The sequence below is a fragment of the Mixophyes fleayi genome, chromosome 6 (assembly GCF_038048845.1).
Source record: "Mixophyes fleayi isolate aMixFle1 chromosome 6, aMixFle1.hap1, whole genome shotgun sequence".
Classification (NCBI taxonomy): Eukaryota; Metazoa; Chordata; class Amphibia; order Anura; family Limnodynastidae; genus Mixophyes; species Mixophyes fleayi.
The window spans coordinates 187,276,068-187,289,413 of NC_134407.1; the positions used below are offsets into that span (position 1 = coordinate 187,276,068).

At 38.2% G+C, this 13,346-nt stretch overlaps 1 protein-coding gene across 2 annotated transcripts; it reads left to right on the top strand.

The window, feature by feature from the left end:
* Positions 1–562: 562 nt before the first annotated feature.
* SLC32A1 (solute carrier family 32 member 1) lies at positions 563–12,717 on the top strand. Of its 2 annotated transcripts, XM_075177590.1 has the most exons (3): positions 563–665; positions 4,662–5,334; positions 10,653–12,717. In XM_075177590.1, exons 2-3 carry the CDS (start codon positions 4,966–4,968, stop codon positions 11,838–11,840), a joined length of 1,557 nt encoding a protein of 518 aa, XP_075033691.1. In that variant the 5' UTR covers positions 563–665; positions 4,662–4,965; the 3' UTR covers positions 11,841–12,717. The 2 variants fall into 2 exon arrangements, with proteins under 2 accessions (XP_075033691.1, XP_075033690.1); XM_075177589.1 differs by lacking the exon at positions 563–665 and having other exon boundaries at positions 4,517–5,334.
* Positions 12,718–13,346: the final 629 nt, after the last annotated feature.

Sequence of the window (13,346 nt, forward strand, 5' to 3'; positions counted from 1 at the left end):
ATCTCATATTACAAGATGGACAATGACATTTTCATGTCACATGGATATGCTTTAAAGGAATAATAATCCCCACCCTATAAACATATTTGTCCAGATACAATGTATACTTATGTATTGCAATAACAATGAGAATATACATATTTACATTATAGAAGACCAACGAATATGTAAGAACGAAGTTCTGTAAAATGTCACGTGCATTTTATTAGGAGACGACTGTAGTAAGTGTAGATAGTAATCTGCAATATAATACTTCAAATTCATATTAATATGTATTGTGGTGATAATATTTCTATGTCTCCAGACACGTCCAGAAGATATATTGCTGATTATAACAACAATAAATTATATTGTACTTTACAGCTGAAGAAGACTGAAACCAATATACTAAAGTGATAAGAGATAAGAGTGATTGATAATATTGTACATAGGAAACAAACCACAGTCCCTAATAGTTTGCAGGGTTGGGGATCTGAGGGAGGAGGCGGTGTTGTGTGAGGGCTGCACCTGCCCTGTGTATGTACAGTATATAAGTAGTGTCAGAGGGACGTGGTGCTGTGTGTGCATGGTGAGATGGAGACTTTCCCTGCAGGCTGAGACAGTCCAGTCTGTCCTGGAGCTTGTTACTACATGCATAGACCATAGACGGACATGAGACCAGCTAGGTAAAGGGAATACTGATCTTTCACTCGCTCACTCTGCTCACCAAGCCCCCTCCGTGCCTCGTGTCCCCCACTCCTCCTGCTCTCTCTTCTCTTACTTTAGGTATGTTTAATGTTCTCCCATTTACCTCCGCATCTTAATCACATCTGTCTTATTGACTCTTGTTTCTGGACGTGTTCAATGGATTTCCTTATCCATCCTTCCATAGACTCTGCGATCACTGACGGGATCTTCTCTTCAACCTATCGTGCACTCTCTCTACCACACCACTTTGTGTTGTTGTGTCTATGCCACATCACTTTGCATTGTTGTGTCTATATACCACTTTGTATTGTTGTGTCTATAAACCACTTTGTATTGTTGTGTCTATAGCACAACACTTTGCATTATTGTGTCTATACCACACCACTTTGTATTGTTGTGTCTATACCACATCCCTTTGTATTATTGTGTCTACCCCACATCAGTTTGTATTATTGTGTCACTAACACACCACTTTGTATTGTGTATATACCACACCACTTTGTATTATTGTGCCTCTACCACATAACTTTGTATTATTATGTCTTTACCACATCACGTTGCATTATTGTGTCACTACTACATCAGTTTGTATTGTGTATATACCACACCACTTTGTATTATTGTGTCTCTACCCATCACTTTGTATTATTGAGTCTCTGCTACATCACTTTGTATTGTGTATCTACCACATGACTTTGCATTGTCTATTGTACAGTATTTACTCTTTTCATTTTTATTTCTTAATTCATTTCTTCCTTTTTTCCCTTTTCTCTCCCAAGGTTTCTACGTCGTCTAATTCCGCTATACATTTCCCAATGTATTTTCTCCTGCACTCTTCCAGTCTGCTGCCTGCACTGTGTACTCTCACACCGAATAAGAGATACCCCATATACCTTCATACTTTCTCTATCCCTCCATACCCCCCCCCCCCCCCCCCACACACACACACCATGTGACTGGCGCTGTGTTGCACACTTACAGCCAAGCAGCGCTCACACTTCCCACTGACTATTGCAGCTCGAGGCATATTTATATTACATTATATTTACTGAGATACATTCAACCCTTCGTTTTTTTGTCTTTGTTGTCCAATAAATTACTACAGTGCGTATAACAGAGAGACCCTCCTCTGTTCTTTATCGTCACACTGCATGAATTAAAACATTTTGTGAAAGAGTCTCTGCAGTGGACAAACATAAATTTATATTTACAACAAACCAGACACTGGCTATGACATTTAATATGTTAATAGCAGTGCATAGGGACAGTATATAAATGTAGTGTACATTTAGTGTACTGTTCATTATTATACAGTTATGTTATGTTTGAGTGACATAATTGTTAATATATATATTGTATATATACATTATATACATTAATATATACATAGTTAATTGTTAATATATACATTGCTGTGTATATATAAGTCTACTGTAAATTATATGGAAATTAGAAGTCACTGGTGAATTATGTTACCCCAGGCCAAGTGCTTTTAAAGGGTCACAGAACTGTGAGGTGACTTCTGCTGTCCATGATAAACTCACAGAGCGGGGCTATATTACGTATCATACTCATGTTTTCCTAATGACCACTGACGTGATAAAATCATAACTCACTCCTTATGCAGATATTACTTACAGGAGTTTACATATTAACATCTCCTGTGTATTATATGTGTAAGCGTTTAACGTGAGAGGGCAGGTTCCGTGCTAGTATTATGTGTAATTTACTATCCATCGATAAACTTAATCCTGATATCTAAGTGCAGGATATAGAACAGCTCCAGTAACCACTGTCAGCTAGTCATATATGTATCTGCGTTTTTCTGTGTGTGAACATATATATATATATATATATATATATATATATATATATATATCATCATCATCATCATCATCATTATCATCATCATGATGATATATATATATATCTCTAGATATTTATATATATATATATATATATATATATATATGTATTATACATATATGTATATAATATAATAGAACTACATATGTATATAATATATTCATATATATATATATATATATATATATATATATATATATATATATATATAATTTATATTACACGTTACAATGTACAATTTTCTATGTTTAACCGGACCTCGGACCAAGAACGCTTTAGAAAGCTAATTTTGCATATCTATCTATCTATCTATCTATCTATCTATCTATCTATCTATCTATCCACCAGTCCATCCATCCATGTAATGCTAAGAAGGTCCCTCGGGCACTATAGAAAATAATATTGTTGCCCTCTCAGTTTAACACTGTGCTCCCCTCTGTGTATTGCCTCTTATAATAGATTCACAATGTAGGTCATTTCTAGAAAATGTCAGTGCTATTTACACAGGCGAACTTTTATAAATATCATTCAGTGTGAATCCTCCATTTACTTCCTCTGTTATCATAATCCACATCATGGTATTGTTCCAAAATTTTAGATGAATATTTGTACACCCGATAGCCAAACAGACTTTGAAATACAGTAGTAATTTAGTATTTTATTACGTCTACCTTGTAGGACAATGTGGAATTCCCTTACCAGGAAAAAAAAATTTGTGATATTTTCAGCCAAATGCTGACCTATTTGTGCAGTGAGATGTAAGCATCTGATTTCTAAAGGAGGGATACAGCTTGTCATATCTAGTTAAACACGCCACAAAATTCGTCCCCAAACATTGCACCGTTCTGCCCCTAGATACCCCACGGCACATAACACCCCCCCCCCTTCCGAGGGCCCCCGTCGGCTAATGTCCTTTAACTAACATACAAATACTAACATACAATTGCATCCACAAATAAATTGCTTGCTTACTCATACCAATAAAGATGTTGAAACCAGCACACTGAGTGACTGTTTAATATAGATAATGTATTTGCATCATTTTGCTCTATACATAGCTATTTATGTATTACAGGATGCTAGATTTCAATTAATGTTTAAATAGCGGATAGTTAAAAATAGGTAAAACATGTAGAAATATATTTATTGCCTGGCTCCTGAGTTGCCTGTGTTTACACATATTAAGAATCCAACACATTCGTTTACATTCATTGAGTTACCGTTCTGTATTATATCACCGGTAGAATCGGTGCATTAAGTACAGAAGATGATTTCATGAATTTATATTAATATTTTGGTCGTTCTAGTTGAATACTGTTTAGTGTTCTAGAGAAGGGAAAGCTACAAGATCACGGTATCCCTATATAATAGATAACACAGGTTGTGTGTGAGTGTTTTGTAGCATCACTGAGGATCACCACTAATTAAGACTTTGAAGAAAATTACAAGTGATTTCTCGGCGAATAGAAATAAATCCTTTGGTGTTCCTTGCTCCGCTGGATCCCCAGTAGATTAGGTTACTGCATTCTCTAGATTTGGTCGTTGCTTAGTTAAAACAGACATTATTACTATTTTAGGGTGAGACATTTGTTAGTCCCAATACAGACAAGATACGCGGTGGGTGGTGTAAATTTAGGTGCAATATGGAGTAGGGAGGAGTCATTGCATAGGTGGTTTAGGGTACAGTTGCGGTAGGGGTATTTTGATGGGATGGTTTGGTGACATAAATTAAGAAAAAGAGATTCTGTGGTAACGTGAGCAAGAGAGAAGATGGAATGTAGTGGAATGAGGACTTTTGTGGTGGTGGTGGTGGGTTGGGTCTCACTACTGCATGGGGTGACAGGATGGGAGACTAAATGTGTTGGAGGGATGGGTTTGGGTACTGCATTTGGTGACAAGAGGGTGGGGGGGAAGCCTTAGTACCTCCTCCAGATATGCAGCAGTCATGCAGACACCCTCATCCCCTCAACCCTCCCCAAATGAAAAAAACCTTCCCAATCTCCACTTGCTAGATGAATGTTCTAGCTGTAGATATACTTTGACGGTGCTCAGCACAAAGCTAACATTCTGTGCTCCCCCTCCCTTCTTCTATCACCCCTCCTCCACAGGATTCACATTGGGCTGCTATTCCACTGAGGGAAGGACACACACCAAAAGGGGGTAATAATACTACCAACTGATACCAGACCCCTACCCCGAAGCCACATATAGTAAAGAAAGGTGTCCAACATGGCGATACCTAAGAGGTCCTAATTACCTTTGGAGAAGGTGTCATGCTGAAGGGGGTTCGAGGGTGGAGAAGAGCCAGTCTGAACAAGTGGAGGTAACAGTCTTCTTCAAGGCACCAACTGCAGACCAACAAATAGGACTCTGTGATTTTTTTGGGGGGGACATAGGTTTTGACAAGCCAACATGGCTACCATAATAAGGAGCAAACTGTCGAATGTGGCCACTTCGGTGTCCAACAAGTCCCAGGCCAAGGTTAGTGGGATGTTTGCCAGGATGGGCTTCCAGGCGGCCACTGATGAAGAGGCGATTGGCTTTGCTCACTGCGATGACCTGGACACGGAACACAGACAAGGTCTTCAGATGGACATCCTGAAGACCGAGGTACCGACTGGTGATGCCCCCGCAGATGGAGACTTCCACTACCAAAGAGATGGCACTGGTCCCCCTCCCTCTACATCTAAAGATGAGGGGCTGTGCTCTGAGCTTTCATCGGTTGGTAAACCTAAAATCACAGCATGGGAGGCCGGCTGGAATGTCACCAACGCCATCCAGGTAAAATCTTTATACACATTGCTGTCTTCAGCCAATGGTGATAATTCCCTATCTCCCTATTCCATAAAAAGTATTTTTACATTCGTTTACTGATAAGTGAATTTCTGACGCACTAAAGCACAGTCTGTTAAGGTCATATTCCAAGGTCACTAATCCTGTCCCTTGTGAGACCAGCCTTCACTGTTGTATCAAGTATCCCCCCCCCCTATAAAATAATTAACTACATCACTATAGAGTAACTTTTACTACATTTATTATAGGCTTAATACAAGTATATGGTTCTTGTAGGAGTGAAAATCCAAACCAAACATGGGTCATGTATTCTCTACAGAGCGTTAGGTTGTGGCATCCTCTTATATCTGCAATGCCTCAGTGCCAATAGAGACAATACATAGAGATCAGATAATTCAAGATTCTACATCTCCAGAAAATAATTTTATAAATATGTAATAATTTTAGCACATATTCATACAAGTTTTTAACACACAAAAGCAAAGCGGACAAAAAAAAAAATGTTTTCTTTACGAACTATTTAAACAAATGTTCTAATTGATTTAACAAAAAATATCTAACTAATTAATTAGGAATTTCGAATGCAAAGAATTCACTAGATGTTAGTATATGGCAGTACTTAAAGATCTGAAAATGCATTCACGCATATTAGCAAATAAAATCATAACGTTATTTTAAAGAAAATTGCGATAATTAATATTTTCCTTATTTGTGTACTTATTAATTAATTGGCATTTTCATGCATACGGCATTTGAGAAACGAAAAATTATGTCATTGGTAGAGGAATTAATAGCTGCGTGTACAGTCGTCCTAAAAGAGATAATCCGGATTCCACGCACCAAGATCTGTAGCAGAAAAAAATAACGCATTATATTTAAGTTTGCAATACTCACATATGTACTGTATTAATTTGGATTTAACCATGTTACACATTCAGTCCAATGAATATCTATCTATATTTATCCATCTATCCTCTGTACATTCACCCCTTCTATTGATGACTTTTTCATATGTTTTCTTATCTATTTAAGATAGTTAAAATATGTTCCAGCATTTATTATAGTGCTGCTCAAGAACAAATATTATCTATCTAATGTTCACACTGAAGTGGAAATCAGGTTATAATACATATTATATAAATTCATATTTTCTAAAATCATAATGACCCATATTGGCTGACCATAAAAATTGACGCTAATGCAAAATTCGCAGAATTGCCCCTCTGGAGGCGTAATCCAAGGGCAAACGCCATACGCCCAGCCTCGCGTCCTTCAGACTCAGGCACTAAGCTTGCTGCATATGTGTGCACTTTAAATATCGTATATACTGGACACGTTGGTATTTATAGCTCCTATAGATTTCAAAATATTCTGACATCAAAGTAAAAATAATTAAATTGCAAGGGAGACCATTGGTTTTATTTTATAAAATAAAACATTACTATAGAAACCTATCACCTTAGGTGACTAGATCATTCACACTTTATTCTTCGTTGAGACAAAAGATGGGCATTTGTAAAGATGGCAGACCTTGTCTGAATGCCTCTGCACACCTTACCATGGCAATCAGCGCACCTTTTCCTTTGGATATTTCTGCCCCCATATGGAAGCAAGAGGAACTGCAGGTTGCGATAAATCTGGCCTTGCAACAATGCGTGATTCGTTCGCAGTTTTGCTCCAGCATAATAGCTTGGGCAGTGAAAGATGGTTTTTCTGCTCTTTAATAAGGGGTAGTAATATGTTTAAAGTAGCGGTAAGTCTTTTTCAATTTCGAATAAATGTAAAATGAAAAGCAAGAGAAAGAAGAAAAGAGAATCAATGAAGATACATGGAAGGATAGGGTAGGCATTGCGTATATTTGTGAACCTGCTAATCAAATAATATAATTTAAAAGTAGGGTACGGTTGAAATTTGTAATAACAGTGTCAATATCCTGCAGCTAATATGCCTGTTTTTGCCACACACTGATCTTAAGCACCACACATATATTTGCAAAGATTATGGAGAAACAATCATGTATGTATGCTAAATTGTTTTGAAAAATCTTGTTTTCACTGTAAAGTTGAATGACATTGGTGTTTACAGATGCATTACAGTGTATAATGTTACGCTCCTGTTTTACCTAATTTCTTCTTTAATTGCTAACGTAATAATTTATTTTAATAAACTAACTCAATGCAATAAGGAAATGGTTGCATTGCTTTACCATAGGACTGTCCTCCGTACCATAGAAGACCAGTCTATAGATGGTAGAAATTGCTCTGGCAACAGCATTCTTGTAACTTTGGCCTCTAATGGTCATCTCTTTACAGCCAATGTACATACATTTATGATGCTTGTTTCATTTATAACTGCGCTCCTTACCACAACGTATAAGCTGCAATTTATATTGAACCAAATAGGAACCCAGATTTGTCAAATTTTTACCCAGGGGAGTAAAGAAAAAAGGATAGAAGAAAGTGAATGGAAGGGTTATATGAGGCCCAGATACCATATTTCAATACTAAAGTCAACAATTTCTAGCCATGGGTTCTATTCAGCTTTAAGGCCCCAGTGAAGCTGTGCTGCCCCCTTTGTATTCATAACTCCGCCCCAACTCCTATATGACACGGATATGACATCATATGTGTTGTCACTTCCTCTCTAGTCGCCTAGGACTTCTCCAAAAGTGCCAGGAAGTAGTATTAGAATAGTAATATAGTAATATATACTAGTCACTACTACTATTTCATGTAATACTATCTATCTATTATAAAAGTCTAAACACCCATATTGAAATTGCAGGTGTGATGTAAAGCCTGAAGTCTAGATACATCATGTCAGACCTTTATACACCTATAAGATCAACCTGCAACCAAAAAAGTTTAAACAAAAAAGAAATACACAATTTTTAGGAAAATAAGTGACAAGAAATAGCCTACAGTACCCTTGTTGCCTAAGTGTTCAAACCCTTTTATAATGAAGGTGCAGCTGTGTTTTGAGTTAACCAGTCACATACACCTGCCAGTAATGAAAATGACTGTGATTAACACCAAATAAAGTTCAGCGGGTCCCATAGGATTTCTTTGCAGTTTTCTTGGTTGCATTCTCTTGGGATAGGAATTGACCGAAAGGAGCTTTGTAAACATCTACAGGATCTCATTGCTGAAAGCTACCAATCAGGAGAGGGGTCTAAAAGAACTTAAATGGCATTTCATGTACCACAAACACACTTTGTAAGGGGAGAAAAAGTGACATTGTCAAGATCAGGACAAGGAGAAAACTCATCAAGAGGCTACCAATAGGCCTATGGCAACATTAAAAGAGCTGCAGGAATTTCTGTCAGGGACTAGTCACTCTCTGCTTGCTATAATCTCCCGTATTCTGCACATACAAAGATATGTATGAGTTTATGGGGAGTGGCAACACAGAAGCTATTTTTGCACAAAAAGAACATCTTATCCCGTATACATTTTTGCGAAACAATCCAATCAGTAACTCCAATCCATGTGGCAAAATGTCTTATGGTCTAATGAGACCAAGGTTAGACACTTTGGCCTCCATTCTAAAAGATAGGTTTTGTATAAAGACAACACAGGCAATCCCCTCAAAAACATTAACATTATGAAGCACAGCGATGGCAGGATCATGCTTCCCGGCTGCTTTTCTTGAGCTGGGACAGGGGCTGTACTCAGGAATAATGAATAACTCAAAATTTCAAGAAATATTGCCTGGCCTGTCTCAGAGAGCAGAAGATGAACATGATAATTATGCAAAGCACACATCCAAGTCATGCAAGGAGTGGCTTCAGAAAAGGAAGATCAAAGCCGTGAACTTTTTTTTGCAGGGAAGAGTGGGATAGAATTGCAAAGTTCAGGGGGTATTTTACTAAATGTTGAGTTTGAAAAAAGTGGAGCTGTTTCCTATAGCAGCCAATCACATTCTAGCTGTCATTTTGTAGAATGGACTAAATAAATGATAACTAGAATCTGATTGGTTGCTATAGGCAACATCTCCACTTTTTCACATCCGCAGTTTAGTAAATCTAGCCCCAGTTGTCCGAAGTTGATAGAGACTTATGGAAAAACACTCATTGCTATAACAAAAGCAAAAGGCCCTTCCACAAAGTAGTAGTTTAGTGGTATGCAAGTGGGATATTAACTTTTTATCCCACCCCTCTTCCTAAAAAGGTGCAAAAAGCACTGACATGACCTATCTTGATTTCAGGCATTACATCACAAGCACCTACAATTCAATATTATAATATACTATAATAATATATAATATATATACAGCAGTCAGTTCTCAGTGATGAGTCGTATTCCATTCATTCAATTAACCTGCACAGACTGCATATAACATGATCATCATCAATACCACTTATTTATATAGTGTCACCAATCTGTGTTAGCAGCCAATTAACCTATCAGTATGTTTTGGGTGTGTGAGAGGCAACTGGAGAACCCGGAGAAAACCCACACAAGCACAGGGAGAACATAGAAACCCTATAGAAATAAGACCATGGTTGGGAATCCAACTCATGATCCCAGTGCTGTGAGGCAGAGGTTCTAACCACTAAGCCACTGTGCTGCCCAATTCAATTTATATTTTAGGGGGAAAATGGAATGGTTGAAATAAAATAAAGGGAGGTCACAAAGTGGGAATAGGTTGGATTTTTATGTGATATGAACGGAGAGAACATAGAAACTCTACACAGATAAAGCCATGGTTGGGATTGAACTCATAACCCCAGTGCTGTGAGGCAGAAATAGGTACTGTTTTTCCGCACAATGAAAAGTGACAAACCATACACAGAGTTCCACAGTAAAGGGACAACTGTGCAAAATAAGAGCATAACTGGTTTTATTGCTGCAATTTTATCAATAAAAAAATATGAATTATACTTACTTTGAAAGCTGTTAATTCATAATAATATATAGTAGAACATTTTTTGCTGCTAGTGACCTTTTAATTAACAGGGCTATTCACCTTATGACTTTAATAATTGGTAGCAAGGTGACTGCCAATCAGCAATGCACTAATTGTGTGTGTATGTGTTTCTATTTTTCACTGATACTCAAGGATAACAAATTCAAATTATGTCAGCTAAGCCATGTAGCAGCACTTTGCATGACCAAATAATGCATTCAGTTATTGTATTATATTGCATAAAATCCTTCATCCCAATGTATCGTCTAGCAGTTGAATACAAACAATAAGGTGAACACACCATATGGTACCAGAGCCCCTTGGACACGCTTTAGACTGGATAGTAGAGTTTAACAAGGTTCATGGGACCTCACTTGTGCTTTGTTTGTGTTTTGCAGGGGATGTTCGTGTTGGGATTACCGTACGCCATTCTTCATGGTGGATATCTGGGACTGTTCCTTATAATTTTTGCTGCAGTTGTGTGTTGCTATACGGGAAAGATACTCATTGCTTGCTTGTATGAAGAAAATGAAGATGGAGAGACTGTGAGAGTGAGGGACTCCTATGTGGACATTGCAAATGCCTGCTGCGCACCAAGGTTTCCTAAACTTGGGGGAAGGATTGTCAATGTGGCTCAAATTATCGAACTGGTCATGACTTGCATCCTTTATGTGGTGGTCAGTGGAAACTTGATGTACAACAGCTTCCCAACCCTACCAATTTCTCAGAAGTCCTGGTCGATCATAGCCACTGCTGTGCTTCTGCCATGTGCATTCCTCAAAAACCTTAAGTCTGTATCCAAGTTCAGCTTGCTCTGCACTATAGCTCATTTTGTCATTAACGTCCTAGTGATTGCCTACTGTCTGTCCAGAGCCAGAGACTGGGCTTGGGACAAAGTCAAGTTTTACATAGATGTAAAGAAGTTCCCTATCTCCATAGGTATAATTGTTTTCAGCTATACCTCCCAGATCTTCCTACCCTCTCTGGAAGGGAACATGCATAATCCCAGAGAATTCCACTGCATGATGAACTGGACCCACATCGCCGCCTGCATTCTGAAGGGCCTTTTTGCTCTGGTGGCTTATCTAACCTGGGCAGATGAAACCAAGGAGGTCATAACAGACAACCTACCCTCCACTATCAGGGCAGTAGTCAACATCTTCTTGGTGTCCAAAGCCTTGTTGTCTTACCCACTCCCCTTCTTCGCTGCAGTAGAGGTCTTGGAAAGATCTCTTTTCCAGGAGGGAACTAGGTCATTCTTTCCAAATTGCTACGGGGAAAATGGGAGACTTAAGTCTTGGGGCCTCACCCTCAGATGTGCCCTAGTCATATTTACCTTACTCATGGCCATCTATGTACCCCATTTTGCCCTGTTGATGGGTCTCACTGGCAGTCTCACAGGAGCTGGTCTTTGTTTCCTCCTTCCAAGCCTCTTCCATCTCAAGCTACTGTGGAGGAAGCTCCTGTGGCATCATGTTTTTTTTGATGTTTCCATCTTTGTCATTGGCTCCATCTGTAGTGTTTCTGGATTTGTGCATTCTCTAGAGGGTCTGATAGAAGCCTTTAGGTACAATATAGAGGATTAATGCCAAGACGGTGAAGTTGGTCATCAGCATTGTTAATAATTATGCATCAGTTTCTGCTGACATCCTCATTTTTGGCTATATACATTAATAGTTCTGCTGCTGGAGGTGGTGCCGTCTATACATTGCCTTGTAATGTGTTGATGGATCTTCTGGCAGCTAATAAGCTAAAACTTGCTCTTACTATAAGTTATGATTCCATTTTCTATTCCCCCCAACAAAAGCTTACATAAAATATACCTGTATAACAATAAGAGGGAAATATTTTATTTTTATTAAATTTATTTAGAGCTTATCTAATTTGGATACATAATGGTGGATATAATATATATATAGATAAATATAATTAAAAACAAAGAGAGGTCCATAGTGATGATTCTGAAGTAAGTAAGATTTGCATGCAACTTTTACTCATTGGCTATTCTTGAATTCAGTTTATTAAGCAAACCACAATGGTATACTGTACAAGGGGCAAATCCTTGCTGTTCCCCCAAGTTGACTTTTATAACTTATAACATTGTGGGAGTTATAGCAAAATCCTCAACAGAGTCCACTGTGTTACTCGTGTCCTGGTTTTTCAAGCACAATTCGATCCAAAATGTCACAGTCCACCTTAATACTGCAGTTGTGAACTCCTGTTGAATTTGTTTTCTGATACAGGGTTCACCTAGAGGAACAAACGCACACACAAGGGGTTTGTACAGGGGGCGGATATTCATCATGTCCAGTTTTTTCCAAAGTGCAAGGTTTGTTACCCGTGGGTGTGTGTGTGTGTGTGTGTGTATGTGTGACGTAACCGTGCTCACAGACAAGTGCATATCCTAAAATTCTATTGTGGTACCTTAATATATACAACAATAAAAAGAGATTCTCACGATGACTTTGTGTCTTGTACAGTCACCTGACTCAATGTTGTGTGGACTATCTACTTATAAAATGAACAAACCTCATTATGGCTCCAATCTATATATGGTAAAAACTGGATCAGCAGTCACTGGAATCTGTATGAGCTGGGAAGTATAGTCATCTGGAGCCTACCGCTGATAATGGGAGTTTCTCAGTTATTTTCAATACATTTATCTTCATCTATTTATTTATATAGCACCACTAATTCTGCAGCGCTGCACAAAGAACTCACATCAGTCACTGCCCCATTGGAGCTTACAGTCTAAATTCCCTAACATACACACCGAGAGAGACTAAGGGCTAGATTTACTAAGCTGCGGGTTTGAAAAAGTGGGGATATTGCCTATAGCAACTAATCAGATTTTAGCTATTATTTTGTAGAAGGTGCTAAATAAATTAAAGCTAGAATCTGATTGGTTGCTATAGGCAACATCCCCACTTTTTCAAACCCGCAGCTTAGTAAATCTAGCCCTAAGGGCAATATAATAGCAGCCAATTAACCTATTAGTATGATTTTGAAGTGTGGAGGAAACCCACCCAGTGTTGTGAGGCAGAAATGCTAACCACTAAGCCACCATGCTTGAGCTCTTTGAACTTTTACAC